The sequence below is a fragment of the Stegastes partitus genome, unplaced genomic scaffold (assembly GCF_000690725.1).
Source record: "Stegastes partitus isolate 25-593 unplaced genomic scaffold, Stegastes_partitus-1.0.2 Scaffold635, whole genome shotgun sequence".
Lineage (NCBI taxonomy): Eukaryota > Metazoa > Chordata > Actinopteri > Pomacentridae > Stegastes > Stegastes partitus.
In genome coordinates this window covers 345,846-368,469 of record NW_007578366.1, presented here as the reverse complement: position 1 = coordinate 368,469, position 22,624 = coordinate 345,846, and the positions used below count along the sequence as shown (strand labels likewise).

Genomic DNA, 22,624 nt, shown 5'->3' with positions numbered 1-22,624 from the left:
GCCACTAAACAGGAAGTGGCTCGTAACTAGGCCACACTTGCTCCAATCTGCCCCAAACTCCACATGCCGGATCACAGTCCCGCCTGGAGCAGGTTTGTGCCACACCCCGCCGTGCGCAAAGGCCGACAAGCGTAGGGCGAGGACCCGTCCATCGCCGCTTGCGGCTTTAATTCCTTTTGGAACTTGCAGCAAATACATCCAGTGACCAGTAGAGGGAGGCAACAGACTTTTAATAAAGATCTTCAAGTACAAAAAAGGAAGAAGAAGAGACACAAATGTTGAATGAAAACCAGCTGATCAGTTATTTGGCAGTATACATGTGCTGCCTTTTATGTTTGAGGATCTCGGTGGAGGTGAGATTCAGGTCTTCATTACAGACGTCGCAGTGATAAACTCTGGTCAGGCTGGACGCTGAGGAGGAGCTGGACTTCACACTTTCTGGCTCTGAAACCCCCCAAAGAAAACACAGCATTAGTTTTAAATTCTTAAATGAAGTATCTGTGTTACAGTAATAAGCGCAGTGATAAACATCAATATAAGAAATCTCTGACCTTCGTCCGGCTGCTGTTCTCCAGCTGGTCTGCAGGAAGCTTCGTGATGCATTCGCTCCAGTGGAGTCAGCGGCATGTAGAGGCCACAGTTAGGACACGTCCAGAAAGTCCGTAAACACTCGCTGTAGAGATCCTTTGAATCCTGAGTGGAAATTTTTAAAAAATCAAAGACAATTTTACTTTCGTCAGGTGTGGAGTTCAGTTCAAATCAGTCACTGAATTCTCTAGTTAGTAGGTGTTTTATTGTCTACCTACATATGTCCTCTTCTGATTTGACTGATGGAGGAATGTCACCATGTAACACCCAGTTTTATAGTTATACATTGCTACCCTTTATATGTAGAAGCCCCACAGAGTAGAGCTCTAACTTTTAACCTACAGTCATCTGGTCAAGTGTTCTGCTTGTCATCTGTGGCAACTGTAGGATTCCACACACACAGTAAACATCCCCCAAAAAACAGCATGTTGTGACCAGCCCCACTTGGGAAGAGAGAGAGTTAAGCAAACTAAATATTGAATGTATGAATGGAACCAGTTCACACACAAGCTTCCACCAAATGAAAATAATGTGAATGTAATATGCAAAAGTCTCTTTTTAAGTTGTTGATTAAATCCCCAAAACTCATCTTTTTGCATCAAAGTTACAGATTAAAAAGTTTGAAAATAATCCCGTCTTTAAAATCACTAGAATTTGTGTCTCCTTGTCTGCTTGCAGCTCGAGCACACCAGCTCATCTTTGACTTTGCTCAAACGCTAAAACTCGTCAACAAAACACAACTCCAGGCTCTAATGTTGGAGTATTTCAGCAAGTTTGAACCACAAACTGACTCTGAAGACAAAAAAACGATGCAGAAAGTTGCAGGTTAACAGGATCGGTTCCTTAAGTCCGTTATTTGTGAAACTCTGGAAGTCTGAAGTTGTGTTTTTGAGACTTGTCTTCGGTATACTGTAGTTTTAAGTGCTGCTTATCTAGCTCATGATGTGTCTTCCAGCTTATACAAAAACACCATGTGGACGTGTCATCAAGGTAAAAATAGCATGACGCTTTCATATAACACTCTACTGGAATGCCCCTGTTTGATGCACACTCACGGCCAGGCAGTTGTAGGTGAAGAAGCTGGTGACGCGTAGGCCTCCTTTGATGGGGTCCGGCTTGGCCTCGGCTCCTGGAAACAGCAGGCTCAGATCTGGAGCTTCAGTGCGAGACAGCTCGGAGTCGGGCTGAGGGCCGACGTAGAGGTTCTGAGTCTGGAAAGCAGCGAGTCGCCGCAGGCTGTAAGTGACCTGAGAGGGACGGTAAGACGTTAACAAAGAGTGTAATACATGCGACGATTGATTTGCCTTTAAATCTTGCCGTGTCATGCAAAGGGTTGATTTTGTTCATCTTGTTTTTAATGATTGTTTTAAAGCTCATCTGCAACAAATGGCTGGTAGTCCCTATGACTGTCAGTCTGTGTCTATGTGCCAACGGTGGGCTGGATCATACTGCAACCACCAAGCACCAGTACCTCAGTGTAGAGCAGGAAGCGGACCAGGCCTTCGCTCAGCTTCTCCATGACCTTGCGGGACACCCCCTGGGCCGAGCTCTGTCCCAGCTGGGCCAGCAGCAGGCGCTCCCACTCGGCCCTGAGGCTCAGAGCCGTGGACAGAACCTTCAGCGCCTCCTCCGGCTCCCTCAGCTCCAGCTCCAGCCAGCCGTCCACCACCAGCCGGGTGCAGTCAGCGTTGGTGTCCACAGAGTTCGCTACCAGCAGTAGAGCCTGGCGAACAAAACACTGAAATTAATAATACTGAGAGCACAAGAAATACACGATTTTAATGGTGTAAAATACAGGTAGCTTGTGACACATCCTATAGTCAACTTGTTAGTAAAGCTTCAGCAGCAGAGCCAGACACCAGTCACTGCTCTGATCAACTCTTTGTCTCCTCGTTAAACCTGTAAGCTGACATTGTTTGGATGGGGTCCTTGCTAGCTGTTTAAGGAGCCATACATGCATCCAGCTGTCAGTGTTAGAAGGTATCGCTTCAGATCCCGCACACTGCTCCTGCTCAATTACGAACGTTTCGGTTCATTTGATGCTGAGCAAAAGCAGTGTGCAGCATCTTTCTTTGTTAAGACTGAAGTGATCCTTGCAACTAACGTATGTTTAGTATAACATTTTTAAATCGGGTTGAAATTGTTGTTTTGTTTTGTTTTGTTTTGTTTTAAATTATCAGTGAGAAAAAGTGCCTAAGAGAACATTTTGCCAGTTCAGAAGAATAAAACTCCACAGCAAAGAAAAAATAAGCATCTGACAGTTATAAAAAATGTCTTTTGCAGTAGAAAATACAACTTTATGATCAGTGAAAACACAAAACCTGTGTGAATATCAGTACAAACTGTTCTGTGGGCGTTATTTGGTTAAAATTGTTGAAAACAGTGAGCGGACAACAATATTTCTGTAATATTTCTTCAACAGTAAACTGTTTTGAAATTAAGAATGTAGTTTTCCCACTTTAAAAACATTTTTTGCATCTATATGTACCCAAAGATCATACCGGTACACTATGAACTAAATTGAAACCGTACATACTGTTCATATTTCATGCCTGTCAAGAATTCCCTCATAGTGTCTATACTAACTTTTAAACTACAGATGTATTTAGAATGTCTACATAGCCGATGTCACATTAATAATTGTAAATAAAATACACATAAAACATGGCCTGGACAGTTTCCAGATTCCCTAAAACCATCATTTTCCTTGATTTGACCCACACTGGTAGATCTGAATCCATCTCAACATATACGGGTCAAATCTGACCCCAAACAGCCTCAGTGGACAAACATTTGTAGCACCTGTACAAAAGTACAACGTTTAACAATATCTTTATACATTTTGGCTCGCTTTAGGAAAAGTCATCTAATTTCAGGCTAAAAGACTGTTTTTACTGCTGTCAAATGTCAAAACGGGTCAAATTTGACCCGAAACAGTGTGTAAGGGTTAAAGAGTGTTTCTTGATGCCAATGTATCAATGGCAAAGAAAAGTACTGACAACAGATAACAAGAAAACATTACTGTATCGAATATTTATCCTATTCTGAAACTGTAATAACATTAAACTCCATCATATGCGTTAACATAATACAGAACTTTATCATAAGATGAGCCTTTATTAATCCCACAGTAAGGAAATCTGCAGTGTTCCAGCAGCAGAGGGGATTGTGTCGATGTGTAGGGACATCAGTGAAGTATAAAAATAAAGAAGAAATATTCATAAGTATTGTTGATGTTGTACAGATTCTTCCATATGGTGGAAATTCAGATATTGCACAAATTCTTCTGAATGTGGAAAATATAAACAACATTGCACAAATATTAAAAAACAACAGTATTGCACAGATTCTTCCATGAGACGAAATCTGAATAAAAAAAATACTGATATTGCACAGAGTTGATCAAAAACAGTGTGTGGGAACAGGGAACAGGGATTTCCCACATCTGGTACTAACCTGCAGCGCAGGAACCCGCACACAGTTGGACAAATATGGCCTGTTGGTCTCCAGCAGAGTGACGAAGGCTAACAGCTGGTGTCTGCTGCTGTCCTTCCTATCAGGCCCTGTGGGCAGGAAGCAGAGACAAGGAGGGGGAGACAGATGAGAGATGAGATGTGCAATACGAAGAGTGGAAGGAAGAAAGACTGAACAAAACGATTTGATCAGCGGATCAGCAGGCACAGGAACAGCATAGGTCTGCCTTACTTTAAATACATTTGTTTTACTGCGAACAAATAAAACCTCTGCTGAGAAGAACAGTGGCCGCTGCTCTCTGAAGGCAAAACAATCAGGTTATAGTTTGTGGGCAAAATTCTCAAAAACACACGACTACAAATAAGTAAAATTGCTTTTTTTTTAGATTTAAAGGTAACTCCTACAAAGCCCTTTCTGTTTAGTATCAAATCGAGAATTTATGTTTAGACATTTTATAGAATCACTGTGAACTGCTGAGTTCAAATGTTATACTAGTAGATTCAGTAAAACTTTGTGCAGGTTTATCTCCTCGTGTAATTTAAAGGAGTGAATCATCTGCATGAACAGTAACTGTTTACTAATCATGGTTCAGCACATACGTGTCTCTTGCTTTGGTCAGTACATTGTTGTTGTTTATTTTCTTTTTTCGTTGGTAGAAACTGGAAGTAAAACCTTCTTGTTTCTGTATGATGCTGGCTGCTTTACTTTTTTGTATTTGTATTTTAAACTAAGTCCTAACAACAGCTTCATTCTTTTAATTTATGAATTATCTGTTTACATTGAGATACATCTGAAGGACTTTAAAAGAAGTCGTTTCAGAGGTTTACCCATTTCTCCGGTGTCATCTTCAGGCACATGCAGCACCTCTGGGTCACTGGCGAACACGCTGGTCGGGTGGATCACCACTCCCTGCTTATTCTTTGTGTGAAACACCTACACAACGTAAAAATCACAAAGAGGAAGTGAACATTTTCCCCCTACTTCACTTTTTTCAATCATAATATATAAACAATAGATGTGCTGACATGATGTGTTGTCCTAAACTGAATGATTAGACTTATAACGGAGGGTCGGTGCAGCAGGAGGCCTGACCTGCTCGGAGTCTTTGCGGGTGGTGTTGTGCTCATCGGGCAGTGCCAGCTGAGGGTAGAGGCCTCGGCAAAGCAGCAGCTTAAGCAAAGCCTGCTGGCGGGACGACAGGTCCTGACTGATGCTGACCGCCTCCTGCAGCCGCGACACGTTGTGGCGCAACTTGAACTTCACCTCCTGTTGGAGACCAAACAGCAGAACAGGATGATTACTCAGAGTCAAACTGTCTACAGCTGAGATGTAAACATTTGCGCCTGGATGAAAATGACGACCCACAGTACCACGTGTGCTTCATTTTTGACAAATACTATCTTGTGTTAACCTTCTTGTTTCACTTCTATCACTTTGGTAAAACTCACAAAACTTCCTTTTAGGTATTTCTGCAAGTTAAATCTGACATAAATATCCAAAAAAAGCAGGACTTGTGACCTAAATTTTAAATGCTGGAGTAATAAAATCCAGAAAAGGCAGACAATAAGGCACATCCATGACTTTATTTTAAAACTCTGCTGAATCACACGGATACCACAGAGTTACGCTTAAAACTGAGTGTAAGGGAAGTTAAATTTTGTGCAGTTTTCATGCATTTGTGCACACTGAACCTACTGCACATGGCCCCAGCACATCCTGAACTTTTACCTTTTCTCCAGTTACATGTTTAAAGCAGGTTCGTGGCTGCTGTGTACAAACTTTTGTCCTTGTTGTGCTGAGTTCACCTGTATGTCCATGTTCTGTCCTGATCCCTCCTTGTCCTTCTTTTTTCTGCCCGTCTCCTCAGTGTCTGATCCTGAGGAGAACTCTCCGTCCTGGCCCTCCTCCAGCCTCAGGACTTTACGTTTGCTCCCCTCCTGCTGCTCGTGATCTCTCTTCAGCTGATGGAGCTTTCTCCTCTCGGTCAGCCGCTCCCTGCGCTGCCCGCGGTCGCCACCAGAGGGAGCGCTGTCCTCTGATTCCAGCAGGCTGTGGCTCTTCAGCAAATCCTATTAACCAGGAGGGAATCTTACTGTAAGAAACAACATTGACTCATTATGAAACCATGTATGGACTGCTATGTCCGAGGCCTGCCTTGAACTGCCTGCGTAGGTTGACCATCTCATAGAGCCGCTGCTCCTCCAGGCCTCTCCTCCTGCACCACTTCCTGGAGCCCCCGCCTCTTTCTCCCTTCACCTGTTGGGCTCAAAAATCAACAGTGTTCAGTTTAAAGCATCTTACATCTCAAATGCCACAGTGTCAGTGCCGTTTCTCTTCCTGACCTCCACCCAGGCGTTGAAGGTGTTGAGCAGGGTGAAGGGGTCTCCCTGGTTGCTGTGCAGGGGCTGGCGGGCGGTGGCACAGTCTGGGTTGTGTTGTGAGCTGCGCAGGAAAGGCGACTGGACGCTGAGGGCTGCTGCGACTGTCAACACCGGCTCCACCAGGTTAAACAAAGAGCCCAGCACCAGCATCTTCCCTGAATGAACACAAACACTCAACCTAAATCTAACTGTTGGATAAACATGACAGCACCTGACGCACCAGCATGTTGGCACCAAATTACTGTGAAACTCTGTAAAATTACCTCTAGTGAAAGAGATGTGTCATATTTAAAACTGTTTAACATTGCCTCGTTATTTTATGCAGTTTGTTGTATGATAATTGGGGGAACAAAAGCGAAGTAGTGAAAAGATAGTTAAGCTACGATAAGGGTTGGGCTCAGGAGCTCTCACCTATGACCACGTCGACAGGCAGCTGTGCCAGCAAACTACCAATAGAGGTCAGTTCACTGCGATTGTCCAGCGCCCCCTGATCTTTCAGATATGTAACCGCAGTCTGGATACTTGCAGTCGGAGGAGGATCAATAAAGACGAAAGAAAGTGGATCTCCAAGACTCATGCTTTTCATCTGCAGGAACAAACAAATAAAGCTAGAATTTATCCATGGAACATTTAACCATTTAAAAGAAACGTTGCTCTCTGTGGAATGCTAATACCTGGAGAATGAGGGAGTCTAGAGCCACTCTGTGGATTTCAGGGACAGGATAAGGTGCGAAGGCATCGTAGTCTGACTCGGCGTAGAGGCGGTAACACACTCCCGGACCTGTGCGGCCGGCTCGACCTTTCCTCTGCTCGGAGCTGGCTCGGCTGATCCAGAACTCCTGCAGACGTTGCATCTTGGCCTTCGGATCAAAACTCATTTCCTTTACCTTTCCTATAAAAAGAAAAAAACAGCGAAACAATGTATTTTTATGGTTGCTGGTCTACTCTTCATCACTGTTGGAACTTTTGATCTCTTAGCAGGGTTTGAAATTAAGTTTTAAAGATCTTAAACAAAGCGTGGATGGACTTTGAAGAGATTATTGCCCAGCTACAAATAACATTTTCATACCTGAGTCAACAACAAAGCGCACTCCATCTATTGTAACTGAAGTCTCAGCAATATTGGTCGAGATTATGCACTTTCTCACCCCAGGAGGCGCGATGTCAAACACCTGGACAACAACATGATATCAGAGAATTACAACTAACACATGACACCCAGCATGTCAGATTCAAACTTTTCATGTCAAAGCTGACTGTGCCTTATCCTGCTGGACGAGTGAGAGGGTGCTGTGCAGCGGTAAAACTATCCAGCGCCGAGTGTGTGTGGCGTAAATCTGACACGCCTCTTGGATGGTGGAGATCTCAGCCACGCCGCTGAGGAAGAGGAGAAGGTCGCCACGTTCTTCAGGGGGATAACGCTGGTCGATGCCCTGAAGGATGCGCAGGTACGGCCTGGGGTCCATTTTTTCTGATCGGGAGGGCTGCTCCTCAGGTGGAATGGGCTGGTAGATCACCTTAGTAGAGGTAACAGAGAAAAAAGTTAGATATGGCTTAAAAGAAATGAACTCCCTAACCCTGAGAAAACACTAGAAACTGAATTTCTGGATTGTAATTTGTTAAATTTATGCTTTTGTAATTGGACACCAACCACTACACTACCAAAAATATATTTAACTAACTTTTTTCTTTCATTTTGTCATTTTTTTAAATAAACGAGAAACATTATTTTAAAAAAAGGCCTTTTACACTGAAATGATTTCATATTAATTGGTATTTTTTGATCCTTTGTAGATGCATCAAAAATGACCATCTGACCAGTCCTTGTGGCGGTTTTCACACTTTGAGTACACTTGGCTTTTAACACGCCAACCTCCAAACATGAAAACACATTACTTCTAGTGACACAATTACCTATGATATCCGCCATCCTGTGCTCACCTGAATAGGAAACAATCTGCCTGGAACCTGCAGCACAGGAGCGCTGCTGAAGTAGTTGGAGAACAGTTTGATGTTGATGGTGGCTGACATGAGGATGAGACGCAGGTCTGGGCGGTCGGCCAGCAGAGAGCGCAGGACGCCCAGGAGGAAGTCACAGTGGAGGTGTCTCTCATGAACCTCATCCACGATCACCACCTGGTACTGGGCCAGAGTCCTGTCCTGCTGGATCTGCCGCAGCAGCAGCCCCTCAGTCAGGAACAGCAGTTTGGTGGCTGTGGTCCGAGTGGTCTCGAAGCGGATCTGGTACCCCACCTGTAAATAAGGACGATACTTTGTGAGGCTTTTGTTCCCCCCTAAATATGAGTATTAATGCCGTTGTAATCAAGCCAGAGCTCCAAACAAACTGCAGTGTGTGTGTTTAGTTTCTGGTTTTAGCTCTTAATGTAATACTGTAGAGAAAGACATATGGTCAGATGTCTTACTCTGTGTTTTCTTTCCCTGCAGCCACACTGGCGTCACATCAGAATAGGTAACCGTAGACTGAGACCAGCGAGGTGCAGCAGAGAGCGCCACTGGAGGTCTTCTCTACCAGTGACTATCACATTATACAGCTGAAGGGCAGCTCAACACTGAGCAATAATACCAACATCATGTTGTGTAATGCTGTACAGTGGCTCGGTGCTAAGCATCATAAGCCAGATGATTGTCTGGCAATGATTTGTCTTAGATTTTGTATTTTATCTTTATTTTTTTCTAACTTAGATTTTTAAAAAAAATCAATGTAACGTACTTATATTGCCATTCTATTAGACACTACATTTATTCTCAGTTCATTTTAACGTTTTATAAGCAATATCTGACACAAGAACTTCCTTCAAGACTAATAAAGTTCTGTCGTATCTTATCCATCAAAGAGAAAAATTGCAGATGAGTAATTTTTGGACATTTAACTGATGGGCTGAAGGGCAAAATACACATGTGAGTGAAGTGTTGCTGGACTTGCTGTTTGATCATCAGGGCTGCACATGCAAAGTATCCAAGAGCACACAAATGTCCTCATCAGCAAGCAGAACTGATGACGTCTCTTAATGAGTTGCCGTTGATTGTGTGCTTCTACATATGTTGGATGAAGCTTCAGTGGGTGCATAGACATCATAAGAGTTTGTATTTGACAGACCTTTGAGCCGTACTGGTTGAGGCTCTCGAAGCTGACTCTCTTTGCCAGCGATATACAGGCGATCCTCCGAGGCTGAGTGCAGGCGACCTGGGTGAAGCCGGCCGACAGAAGATACTGAGGCACCTGCGTGGATTTCCCGCAGCCCGTGTCCCCGGCCACCACCACCACCGGGTGCCGCCTCACCAGCTCCACCAGCCGGTCCCGGTACTGGAAGATGGGCAGGTTCTTCTGCTCCCGCCGGAGCTTGGCCAGTTTCCCAAAGCTCTGTCTCTGGCTGAAGTCCAGGAAGTGCAGCAGAGCCAGGCGGCAGTCTGACACCTCCTGGGAGCCCGGTCCAGAGGATCTCTGCCGGCTCCGGTGCTCCGACTTCCCCAGACGCTCCTCGATGTCTCTGCTGCACACGGACACGTTGATCCGGTACCGAGCATCGTAGTCTTTAGGGAGGCCGAGATCCACCTTTCCAGAACCGGTCCTGCCGCTGTCCTCTCCTCGGCTGGCTCCAGGACCGGCCATGTCCCTCTTTGTTTTAAACCTCTGGAAGCGGTCAAAGAAAGCCCAGAACTCCTTGTGCTCCGGGCTGCCGGCCTGGATGTAGTCCTGCTCGCGGAAAAAGATCTCATCCAGCCGGGCTCGGCACTGCGGGCTGTCCCAGTCCCAGCTCCGGCTGTCTCTCCTCCGGTCTGAGTCCATCTTTGCTCCTCCAACACCAAACTGGAGTCAAGTTAATTCACTGATAATAAATAAAACTAACATTTAGAGGACTTTACACATGCAGCAGCTCAGTAAACCTGCTGGAGCCACTCTGGATGAACTACAGAGCAGCGAACGAGCTTCATTTCAAATTCCAATATTTTGTATTTATGTCTGAGATAAACATAATTAAAGTATTTAACATCGCTTCAAGCTGCTAGAGCTTCATAATAATATATCACGACAGTAAAACAAGAAAACTTGCTAATAAACACGGACAATTCCACTGAAGCTGCAGTGAAGCCGAGGGGAACAATAATACAGCCGGACCACTTCCGTTCCGTCTCTTAAAATCTTCCGGACGACAGACTGGATTTTGTTGTAATAACAGGATGGAAAAATATATATATTTATTTTCATCTGCACGTTGAAACAATGGTATAAACATACACCTATAGAAGCTACTCGACTTCTAATATTGAATATGTCATTTTGGAAATTGGAAAAACTGACATAAACTTTTAAAACTCATCACCCTTTTTCGGCAGTGACAGAGCCAGACAGTTTCTGTTTTTTTTTTGGGGGGGGGTTACTTAATTTTATCATTTGTTTAGGCAGGCATGGCTACCATGTAAAACCACTTAATCTAAATATAATATGAACACTTAACTTATATTCATTCCAGGATGTAATCATAACAGTATGGTTTCATGTTACTATGACATACAAAGTTATTATTCTAACCTTTTCTTGTTGTGACATCATATTTTACTTGTTATAATGTCAAACCTCTCATGTCATGCTGTGATATCGTATTGTTGTAATATAACACGTTTCCTGCTATCATGTGAATTTTTTTCTTTTTCTTTAGACCACTTGTTTCATTTAAACCCAATGAATATTTAAATATAAGTATCCAACTTAACTTGTTAGAATGTGGAAGTTTCCCATTATATCAACATAAATAGCATCTTACTCTAACTAGAAAGGCTTTTTGTTATAACATGATGACTCTGTGTGTCGTAATGCATGAAAAACACCTTCTTATAACAATAAACCTTTCGTGGTTTAACATGACACTGATCTGCTTTGTGGTGTAGCAACAACACACTTCCATCAGCCTGAAAGCAAAGTAATACAAATGATATAGATGCTGAAGGTTAAAATAGAAATATTTTATTTAAAAACATCTGCTATAAAACAAACATTTACATTTAAGACCGATTAAACTGCATAGACTGTACTAACATTGTGCTGGATTCAAAGAGGTCACATGAACATGATAAACATGACAGACAAAATGCAAAAGAAACCAGTATTTGACTCTGTTTCGTACTTGTAAAGAAGCAGTTCACATCTATTAAAAAGAAATGGCATCCATGAGGTGAAGGGAAACGCAAATGAACAATCACATCACTGATTTTCAGGGACTTCTGCTGGACTAATACCGATCCATAGGAGGTAAGATGGAATGATCTTGCTGTCATTTTGTCTTTTAATTTATAAAATACAGAACAACAAGACCCTGGCAGAAAATTATTAAGACTAAAAAACACACAAGACAGGAGTACAAGAGGGCACATTTCATAAGTGTACACGTGTAACAATCACACCTGGAATCTATTTCTTGTGCAGCATATAACATTGTTCTCCATCACAACATGATAAAAATACACAAAAATAAAACATTTATTTACAGTAAAAACATTTCAGCAACCCCGTCCTCAATAAAAACTAAAATCACAGTTCTTCAGGCAAACAGTGCGTTTTCCACTGCAGCTACGATTCGAAGGCATGACCGCCGGTCATCAGTTCCTGTTTTTGTCTGAGGCCTCGTCGGACCGTTTCACAGTGGACTCCTAAACTCCCGTCTTCTGTTTGATCCAGGCCCGGAATTTGGTGACTGTCGTGTAGATGCCTGGTTTGTTTCTGCGAGCGCAGCCGTCGCCCCAGCTGACCACTCCCGCCAGGAACATACGAGAGCGAGCTGGACTGGACAGCGGACCGCCAGAGTCGCCCTAAAAACGAATACACAAACACAAAAAGCACGTTAGCATAGAGGTACTGCATCATTTATCATTCTTGTCTCTCTGCAGCTTTCTTCAACTTATCTCCCACAGTCTCTCCTCTTTTGTTTCTCCATTTCTAAAATCAGAAGTGCGTTTTTCTACTGTCATGTTTTCAACGACACTGTAAGAAAAAAAGTCAAGAGCGCATGTCCAAACTGATGGCTGCACAACTGAACAGGCCAAACACCAAACAGCTGTTCAACTTCTACCTAATTTGTTAATAAAAATATAGATATTTGGATGCAAAGTCTGGACACCTCACGGCAAATTATAGAGTTTGCTGATTTTTTAAGGCAAGAATAGGACAAACCCTGCAGCAACCACACACTAAAACAAAAGTGAATACTCTTTTATGTCATGAACAGTAACTGTTGATGCTCAAAAAACTTGGTACTCTAATAAGTCAGCTGTTATGATAATCGATTAATTGGTTTTAGTCCTTCTTTTTAAGAAAACAGGTCTAAATTCTTTGATTCCAGCTTCTAAAATGTGGATATTTTCTAGTGTCTTTCCTCCTCTAAGGTAAACTAAACTTCTTTGAGTTGTGGCCTTGGTGACACTAATCTGCATTTTTCTCCAACAACTAATTAAAATTGATCCAAAAAATTTAAATCCTAGTTCATTGCAGCTCTAGTACTCAGTAAATCCCATTTGGCACAAATCACAAATCACAGCTGACAAACAAGATCTTATCTTGCTTCAGAAATTTCCGCCCACATCACCTCAAGTTGTCCTGCCCAAGCAGCATGTTTAAGATCTCCTCACAGATTGAAAACGATGCGTCGCCTCAAGAGATTCAGCTTGTTGAATCACTTTATGGTGTATAATGGATCTGCTTTGGATCACTGTCCTGTTGCCTCTTTTCAGTTTCCCATTTACAACAAACTACAGGACAGTTGCATCCAGAATGTGGTGATCTTTAGCTGAATCTGTGCAGTGTCACTTGCAGCTGCCACACGACCTCAAAGCAGGATATTTCCACCTTCACTCTTATTGCATGGAAAGGTTCTTGTCCTCAAATGCCGGTGCTCAGAAAGCTCAATTTAAACATCGTCTGGCCGCAGCACTTGTTTTCAAAACTACTCTAGTCAGATGATTTTTTGCACATATCAGACACTGACGTTTGTAAAGAAGCTGCAGGTTTCTCTAATGATTTCTCTACATGTTTGTGCCAAAGTGCTGCACAGTGAAATGCAGCTCCTCTGCAGTCATACAGAGGTTTTGCTTTTCCCTTCTGGCCAGCAGATGTGCAGTTTTAATTAAACTTTTTTTTTTTTGGCTTTCAATATATTTCCTTATCTTCCACAGCTGCCCCAAACTTAATGACATACTGAACAGTGGAAATTATATTCATTTGTACTTCAAAGAATCTAATTTACACGACGGAGACTCTTGATTTTTAAAACGTTCTTACTAAATCTCAGGCAGAAACACACAGAGGGTAAGAAAGAAGGAAAGAAAGCACATTTTAAAGTGTTTATTACCTGACACGCATCGACTCCTCCACTCAGCACTCCAGCGCACAGCATCCGAGACGTGATCTGTCCTCCCATTAATTTGTTGCACACCGCGCTGTTTATGGTTCGGACCTGAGCCTTTTGGAGCACCGATGCCGCAAACCCTGAACCACAAACACACACACAGCAGAGGTCAGCATCGCATTTAACTGTAGGTCTAAATGTCATGTCATCGAGACGCACTCTTGATACTCATACGGAGCCTTTTGTGGTATTAAAACTATTGTTCCTACTGGCAGGTCCACGGGAAAGCTGCTTGATGTGTATTAGCAGTCAAGTCAACAACAAACCAGGTTGTGATTACTTGTGAATCTCATCTATGATGTACAGTTTTTTTTTTTGCAAGAAAATTAACCAAATTTAACCTTAAAGTTGTGCTATTTCCTCAAAATCACAGTTTGCTCAAACCAAATTCTGCCAAAAGAGAAAACAGAGCTGGTTGTGTCTAATTACAGAAGCTTATGTGTTTTACAGTCCATTTAGTTTTGCACTATTACAGAAAATGTCAAATCTTCCATGATCTAAACTTTAAGTCACTCCATTCTTCAGGTGTGGGTGGTTCTACTTTTAACCATTCTGGCCTCAGTATTTCTTAAACATGGCTAAAATTTTGTTTGCACTCACCTCCTTCCCGCTTGGCGCCCCACCCAGTGATCCACACAGTGCTCCCAGTGGGGAAGTCGTGCTGGGCAGCTGGCAGGCAGATGGGCTGGATGTAGTCGCTGTAGGTGACGGGACTCTCCAGCTCCATGAGGGCGATGTCGTTGTCGAACGTGTAGTCGTTGTAATTCGGGTGAGATATGACCTGCTTCACGTTCTTCTTTACGACGTGCTTGGGTAATTTCTTCTGGGTGTGAAGGCCCATATAAGCTTCCCAGGTGCTGGGCTGCGAGTATCTGAGGACGCACACGACAAGAGGCAACACAAAGTTCACTCTCAGTCTAGAATTAACAGGCTCATTGTGTGACACAAGCATCACATTTAAAAAAAAAAAATGGAATGATTTATTAACAGTTATGATCACTGTCCTACTGAAAAATCCAACTCCAAAGTCATTGTAGTGAAAATCCATAAACATGAACCTACAAAAGAATGAACTATGAATAATGTAAATACCTGAAATATCAGGATCTTAGCTACCATATCTTTAATTTTCAGTACTGTGCTGGGAAACGGTCTAAACAATGCCTCTAAAGCCTCCACTGAGGACCTGGAAGGGTTTTGTGTTTCATTTTTAAATTATTCAGTCGCACATGCAAGCATTGTGCTGTCACTACAAACAGACGCTTCAGGTTTCACGTTACACACGACATGTTGTCAAACCACTAAATGGTTTTTCAGTTGCTTCACGGTGGAGAACATCACCAGCAGTTTTTGCTCTACGTGCTAAACACCATATTAAGCTTAATTTAAAACTATTCAGGGCTTTGAGGACAAAACAAAGGATAAAATTATAGAATTAACCGAGTAAAGGCTCGTGCAGAATTTGGTAACAACTGTTATTTATCTAGAAATTGCTCGAAAACATTTGGACAGCATTCACTCTTTAAACCCCCAGAGGAAGGCAAGCTGCCTTGAAAAAGATCTAAAAAAACAAACAAAACAAAACTCCTATAATTACGTATTTTTATCATAACAGCAAACTTTTAAAACAGAGAGAATCGGTTCAAAATCAACTTTCTTGTCTGTGATGTGCCATTTAAATCATAATATTTTGCCAGAATCACTTTATTCAACAGCTTGTTTAAAAATTTGATAAAATTGGACCATTTATTGGAGTTCGATTCTGAAAAAATAAAAAAATTCTGGGCTCATCAACGCAGCCGGAAAGCCCTGTGTGACTCATCTGTGAGCAACAGTCAGGTGGCAAAAATTCAGAGAGTTTTCAGCTGAACTGCAGGAAGTGTTTACACAGAGCAGACAGGAGACAAGTGCTGATACTAAACCATCTATAAAATGTAAAGGCATCGTGTTTAACCCCCAGTATTTATTTAATTTAACTGTGGACACTTTATTTTTTTCTTGTAAAATAAACAATCAAAGAAATTCAACATTCAGGTTTTCTTTTCTTTTTTTTATGATCCATGGCATTACACCTGTGTTATAGAGCACAGGAGACATTTTGAAGTTTTCAGCCCTTCTAGCTGTGGTCGGATGCTTCCATAGAGGCACAGGACTTTAAATCGCAGTAAAGATTAAAATGTGATGAGAGAAAAATCCCCCAGAAACTGACTGGAGTTCAGAAGTTACATTGATAGAGGAAGGAGAAAAGCGACAGGAGCACAAACCACTGATGCTAAATGAAGGAAATAATGATAAAAGAAGGCTGAAGAGTTGTAATAAATCCAGGTGCAGACAATCAAGGTGGGCTTTATGCGTAAAAGTCTGCTATTTTAGCGGTCTACGGACATAAACACACCAACATGTGTCAACTTTTGCCTTCCTCAGGGTCCATTCATGTGTTTTTTTGTCTCTATCCCACTACAATAAAGACCTTTTACTTTGGAAAGCCACGTCAACAACAGGACTGTAATAAGTTTCGACTGTTGCACTCATTTCCATCCATTTGGAAACTGCTAATTGCATGTGACATCAGAAAGCAGGTGAGCTACAAATATGTTTATATGAACCCTTATTTGTCACATTACGCTGACAAAAAGCAAAAGCGTAGCTGCCAGTGAGAATAGCAAGACAAAGAAGAAGTTTCTACCTGGTCCTGCCGTCGTCCTGCACGCAGTGGGCCGCGGTGACCACCCATGAGGGACTGATGAGGGACGCTCCGCACACGTGGCCGAAGTTCTTGACGTGGAGGCTGATCTGCCAGGGAAACCCTCCTTCCTCGGCGTCCTGGCCGCCCACAATACGCGACGTCTTGAACTTGCTTCTCCCGCAGTCTGCAGTAAACAAGGAAACAGTCACAGGTTTGGCTTGTCGCTGCTTGTTTGAGTGCCTGAAGTGGGTGGAAGTTCACATCTGTTTGCTCCGCACGTCAAACAATGCGGATCGAGATAATGACTAGTTTTGTTCCCAATCTGAGGTTTCTGTTTGCGACGTACCGCAGTTGTCCTCGTCTGATCCGTCTTCGCAGTCCTCCACGTCGTCGCACTCGGGGTTCACCTTGCTGATGCATTTGTTGTTTTTACATTTGAACGTGAGGTCAGTGCAGCTCACACTAGAGCCTACGGAGGGAGGAGGAGGATAATTATTGAATCTAGAGCTGTGAAACCTGTATCGATGCCTCATTTCAACAATGTTCATGTTTGTCTCTTTGTACACTGTTTAACTGAAGGGAAAAAGTGTTTTTGAAGATGATACGATTAGAAAAATTATGATTTTTTTTGACTGTTTGTTGACTAAAAAACTATGTTTTTCTGTCTCACACACACATAAGGATTCCCTCAGAGTTGTGCTTGTGTCCACCTGATGAATCAATCAAGTCAATACACATCCATCTTTAAGCTCTATATGATATATCAGATTCCTCAGTGGCTTAATGTCGTTCTTTCCAAATGCAATTTTGTGCCAGAGAAGCAGCGTACAGTAGGTTTATCTGAGATTTTTCTGCTTCCTGCTACATCTTAGGACTAAATCAAAACAATAAATGTGTCAAAAGATCTTTAAAAGAAGGTAAAAAGCTTGGAAAAGCCTCGGAGTTGGTTGATTTCTGCTGTATTTTTTTTTACCACAAGTCACCACTTCATTTTGCACATCATCATGAATTTATATAAAGTAAACTCCAAATAGCCAGCAACAATTACAATTTAGGCTTCGGATGGAATTGCTCGACTCTGCTGGCAACTCATTCTGCTTGTTTGGAGAAAAATCTTAATATTTATCAGAAAATAACTGTTGCAGTTCAGCAGAAATCCAGTCTTACCTCCTCCACAGTCGAGCTCATCTGATCCGTCCGCGCAGTCCACCCTGCCGTCGCACTTCTTCTTCTCGGAAACACATTTGCTATTCTTGCAGGTGAACTGTCCAGATGGACATCCACCTTAAAAAGGAAAAAAAAGAAAAACAAGCATGAGAAAACTGACTGAAAGCCTTCAACAAAATTCACCCTCCATCGGTGTGAACGCGTCTTACCACAGTTCATCTCATCTGTTCGGTCTCCACAGTCGTCCACGTCGTCACACTCCCAGAACTTGGGCTTACACAGACCATTCTTACAATGGATGTCTGTAGCGCGGCACGCTAGAAGAAAAACACAGTTTAAAAGACTGACTAATGCCGCTCTAACTCACTGCAGGGATATGGAGGGTGATTTAAAGCGTTGTTAACCCTCTGAACTTCCTGGGCTCTTTTGTCTCCCATCACAGTTTAACTCACTGTGTTCTTATTTTCTTATTTTTAAAATTCCTGCACCTCAGCACAATCATGACACGGAGTAGACAGAGCTCAGAAATGTCTTTTGTGCAGTAAAACACAGACATACTGCTAGAAATCGCAAAAAGGAAAAACAAGAGTTGGACTTTCTATGATTATTTATTTCACAAAAACTGGGAAAGCCTGGAAACACGCAAATATTTTTCCAAGTGCTGACAGGAAAAAGCACAGTGACTCAACGTACTGTAGATATTTTATGAAATGAAAAATACTTTATTTATCCCAGAAGGGAAATTCAATGATTTTAAAAATTAAAAAAAATTAAATAATTAAATATTTATTATATTTTTATTAATATTTATTTATATTATTGTTAATATTTATTTATTTTATAAATAGTTAAATAATTTTTAAAAATTTTACCACTTGCAAATTCATTTATTTACATACTCGTCTCCTGTCTGCTCTGAGTAATACACTGCCTGCAGTTAATCCCAATTCAGCTGAAAAGACCCAACGTTTTTGGAAATGCATTGATATATATTTATTTACAAAAAGTTATACCAACACTGTAAAAAATCTCTGAAAAAAATTCGGATATTATTTACATTTTTGAATTTGTTTCCATACTTGCATCCTGAAAATTTTTTGTCACGTGACTGCTGTTCTCACGTGAGTCACTAATGGCTTCCTGGTTGTGTCAAGGAACACAGAATTTTTTGTTTTTTACAGAATGTAGTTTGTAGAAACGGTTTATTTTTGTCGTATGATTTAAGCTTAGATTTCCTCCTTTACATTACAGAGGAGTAGTTCAGGGACCGTTGGACAGTTGAAAATCCAATGTTTTGTTCTATTTTACAGTTTCTAGCTCTGATAAATGTTGTACATTATTTTTAAACCTGCCCAGTGGGTTTTTGGAGTTCAGAGGGTTAAACACAGAAGCCGAAGCATGACACGAGTAAACGTTACTCACTGCAGTTCAGCTCATCGCTCATGTCTCCACAGTCGTTCCAGCCGTCGCACCTGAGCTCCTTCTTGATGCAGCGCTGATTCTTGCACTCGAACTGCTTTGGACAAGCTGTGGGTGACAGGATTAACATGAGAAACGCTTTCCCTGATATGAGGAAATAATCCGCAACAAACGGAGTCTCTTACGGTCTTTACGGTCGATGGCCTCAAACTGAGCGTCGAACCCTCGGTCCACGTAGGAGGCGTCGGAGAAGAACGTCACGTCCAGTTTGTTGCTGCTGCTGGTTTCTATCGCCGTTCCGTCCGGTTGTTCTCCACACAGTCTGAGGATGAGACGTACAAGCTCTGACACGTCGGCTCTGCTGTCAATCTGGGTTTTATAAAACATGCACAAATACAGACTCACTTCTTCCCGTGGATTTCCACGTAGTCTTTGCGACAGTCCTTGTTCTTCTCCTGGCCCGGCTCGGACAGGAGGAACTTCTTGAAGGTCACCTTCACCGCCTTACCATCAGGGACCTTAATGTTGGAAAGAGACAAGTTAAAACCACATAAGGGCCGACAGGGAACAGAAATATGAGTGAAACATGTGATAATGAGTTAATTAGGTGTCGACGTCTCACCTGGATCGACCACTGACACGTTAATTTAGGAGGAAAGTAATTTGGGAAGTGTGGAGAAGAGAAGCTGCCGCTGTCACCGGTCAGCCGGCCTCCACATGTCGTCCCTAGGAAAAGAAATCATACGTTGTTGTACAAATATTGACAATCTGAAACCTAAAACCTACCAGCAGGTTGAAAAGACAACATTTCTTAGAGGGTGAAACTGTAAAAACTGAAGGAATAGTCAGGTTTTTACTTTAGGATGCACAAATCTCAGTTTAAAAATGCGTTATTCAATTAAAATCACATTATTCTACATGTCTTATTTAAAGATTGGCAACAAATAAACAGTTTGTTCAAAGCAGATTCTGTAAAAAACAAAACATTCTCCAGTGTTTGGCTCAATTAAGAAGCCTTTAGTGATTGAGCTGTGTCTGAAGTACAAATTTCAAAAATTCAGAGACTTTTCAGCTGAACTGCAGGATGTGTTTACACAGAGCAGAGAGGAGACATGTTGGGCTTTTTCATCCATCCATCCATCATCTATACACCGCTTAATCCTCACTAGGGTCATGGGGGGCTGGAGTCTATCCCAGCTGACTCAGGGTGAAGGCAGGGGACACCCTGGACAGGTCACCAGTCTATCACAGGGCTACACTTAGAGACAGACAACCAAGCACACTCACATTCACACCTACGGACAATTTACAATCACCAATTAACCTCAACATGTTTTTGGACTGTGTGGGAGGAAGCTGGAGAACCCGGAGAGAACCCACGCTGCACGAGGAGAACATGCAAACTCCGGTGACCTTCTTGCTGCGAGGCAATAGTACTAACCAACTGTGCCACCTTGCAGCCCTGGCTTTTTCATTTATTAAAAAAACCCCCAAAAAAACGGCCATTTGCTTGAAAAAACATTCTGTAAAAAACAAGAAATTCTTCACTCCTCAATGCAACTGTGAAGCCATCCGTGATTTAGCTGTGACTAACAGCTACGTTACAAAAATTCAGGGATTTTCGAGGTAACTGGGCTGAACTGCAGGCTGCGTTTATACAGAGTAGACAAGTACGGAAACAAATCAAAAACTAAAGGAGTAAACCATCTAGAGTATGTAGAGCCTAATGTTTTTTTCAGGTTTTGGTAATGCCTGTGAAAAATGTTGTGGATATCAACCTTTGCAATAAAAAGAATTAAGGAAATTCAACTTTTTGTTTTTTTATGGCACTATAACTATGGCATACTGCTGTGATTGTGCTGCTTCCATAGAGGTGCAGGACTTTATACTGCAGTGGAAAATGAGACCACAGTGAGTAAAAAAAAAAAAAGAAAGCTCCCAGACACTGCTTGGGGTTCAGAGGGTAAAACATTTATGCTGCTGAATAGTAATAGTGAGGCTGAATCTGGACTCATCCAAACAGTATTTCCTACCTTTGCTTCCCCGTCGAACCTGTGAGATTTGAGCTCGAAAACCGGGGAAGTTGTTTTTGTCGTTTGTGGCCATGGTCACCAGCATGACGTTCCCAGACGACAGGAAGGCCAGCGGTTCACTGGGGGAGTAGTAGCCACACATCCTGGACAAAAAAACAGAAATCCACGAAATCGCTGTTTAATGATTGATACAACGTGAAAACATTAACCCTCCTTAAAAAAAACAACAGCTTGTCTCACTCAGCTAATGTGATGCAGTCTTTCTCAAATTACATTTTTACATTAAAAACACTTATGTGCAAGATCAAGTGCCATTTTTGAGGATTTTCCTGTTGCATCAAGAATGAAAACACTGATTGAATCTTGTATTTTTACCTTTAGCCCACACAAATACTTCATATTTTACTAATCCACTCCCCTCCATAGAAAAACAAGCATCGTGTGGCGTCAATTTTGGTAAAACATTTGGATAGCTGCGGGGAAATTACACATTTTTCTAATTTTTGGAGTGGAAATAAGAAAACGCAGTTATAAACGACACAAAATGAGCTTTTCTGTAAATGGTAATGCACTGTTACGTCTTATTTTACAACTTAACTAACAAAAAATAAGCAGCAAACGTGTGAGGTCGAACACTCTGCTAAGTCCGTATGTAGTAAAGAAAGGCTCGTTTTTTTTAATGTCTGTATTTAGTTATGTGATTAGTGGCTATATTTAATTTATTTTCCTGAGGGATTTATGTCTTTAGGGCAAGAATGCCACTAATAAACTTATCGTACATGCATGAAAGCTGTGTGACTACATGGTTCTTTTGCTTTCAGGTTTGGATTAAGCGCTTTTATTCTAGAGAAGGTTTAATCCAGCCAGCGTTGCTCAACCGCAGCTCTACCTGCAGCAACATCAGAACCACGGCGTCCGACCAGCAGAGGGCCTTACGTGCAAGATAAATCTGAATCGTGCACAGAGCTCTTCACTGGTGCTTCAGAAGGGCAGACTCACTCTTCCATGACGCGGCTCTCGATGGCCACCAGGGAGTCGTAGATTTTCACAAAGTCGTTCTTGCAGTTCTCCTCCAGGTGCATGGTGTCGAACTCCAGCTTGATGACGTGGCCCGGGTCGGCCCTCAGCTGCCACTGCATGAAGGCGTTGGGGGGATACCAGCTGTCGGGGAAGCCGGGGGACTGGATCTGTCCCAGTTTGTTGGTCGCTGTGTGCTCTGCGAACCTGAGATGCTCTGAGACAGAAACGCTGACGTTGAGTGGAATTCACGTCGCTGTCAAAACACGTTGACCGACAGATTCTCACACAAGTTACAGGACAAACTCACATCGAGGTGTTGGGTCTCAATGTGCTCCATTTACTAGACATACATAATGCTTTTACATCATACTATCTGCTTTCTAACCATTATTTTAACGGAATTTCTGAAATGTCCTAAATGCAGTGAAACTAAATAAG

General features: G+C 42.2%; 2 protein-coding genes across 2 annotated transcripts in view; both read right to left on the bottom strand.

Annotated features, from left to right (window-relative positions):
- Nucleotides 1-211: 211 nt before the first annotated feature.
- dhx34 (DEAH (Asp-Glu-Ala-His) box polypeptide 34) lies at nt 212-10,455 on the bottom strand. The gene is made up of 16 exons (XM_008289777.1): nt 9,562-10,455; nt 8,385-8,696; nt 7,706-7,960; nt 7,513-7,615; nt 7,118-7,335; nt 6,855-7,029; nt 6,405-6,598; nt 6,217-6,318; nt 5,868-6,131; nt 5,155-5,328; nt 4,890-4,995; nt 4,045-4,151; nt 2,060-2,311; nt 1,644-1,835; nt 552-693; nt 212-444 (listed from the first exon to the last, which is right to left on the bottom strand). The coding sequence occupies exons 1-16, from the start codon at nt 10,249-10,251 to the stop codon at nt 302-304; spliced, it is 3,429 nt and encodes a 1,142-aa protein (XP_008287999.1). The 5' UTR covers nt 10,252-10,455; the 3' UTR covers nt 212-301.
- Nucleotides 10,456-11,405: 950 nt separating this feature from the next.
- Nucleotides 11,406-22,624, bottom strand: part of st14a (ST14 transmembrane serine protease matriptase a) — a 17,431-nt gene continuing 6,212 nt past the window's right edge. Inside the window, exons 7-19 of the mRNA XM_008289776.1 lie at nt 22,166-22,400; nt 21,167-21,309; nt 19,756-19,859; nt 19,539-19,651; nt 19,319-19,455; nt 19,137-19,241; nt 17,924-18,031; nt 17,715-17,831; nt 16,894-17,016; nt 16,548-16,731; nt 14,462-14,733; nt 13,805-13,941; nt 11,406-12,269 (exon numbers count right to left, since the gene is read on the bottom strand). Coding sequence (XP_008287998.1) covers nt 12,111-12,269; nt 13,805-13,941; nt 14,462-14,733; nt 16,548-16,731; nt 16,894-17,016; nt 17,715-17,831; nt 17,924-18,031; nt 19,137-19,241; nt 19,319-19,455; nt 19,539-19,651; nt 19,756-19,859; nt 21,167-21,309; nt 22,166-22,400 — 1,937 coding nt within the window. The 3' untranslated portion in view covers nt 11,406-12,110. The remainder of the gene's footprint in view (nt 12,270-13,804; nt 13,942-14,461; nt 14,734-16,547; nt 16,732-16,893; nt 17,017-17,714; nt 17,832-17,923; nt 18,032-19,136; nt 19,242-19,318; nt 19,456-19,538; nt 19,652-19,755; nt 19,860-21,166; nt 21,310-22,165; nt 22,401-22,624) is intronic.

Excerpts from the sequence above, each read along its gene's own strand:
- dhx34 (XM_008289777.1), bottom strand. The coding sequence starts at position 10,251 with ATGGACTCAGACCGGAGGAGAGACAGCCGGAGCTGGGACTGGGACAGC. Across the intron at positions 6,599-6,854 it reads GCCTGTCGACGTGGTCATAG|GGAAGATGCTGGTGCTGGGC; the intron begins GTGAGAGCTCCT and ends GTGTTCATTCAG. Across the intron at positions 4,996-5,154 it reads CCCGCAAAGACTCCGAGCAG|GTGTTTCACACAAAGAATAA; the intron begins GTCAGGCCTCCT and ends TACGTTGTGTAG.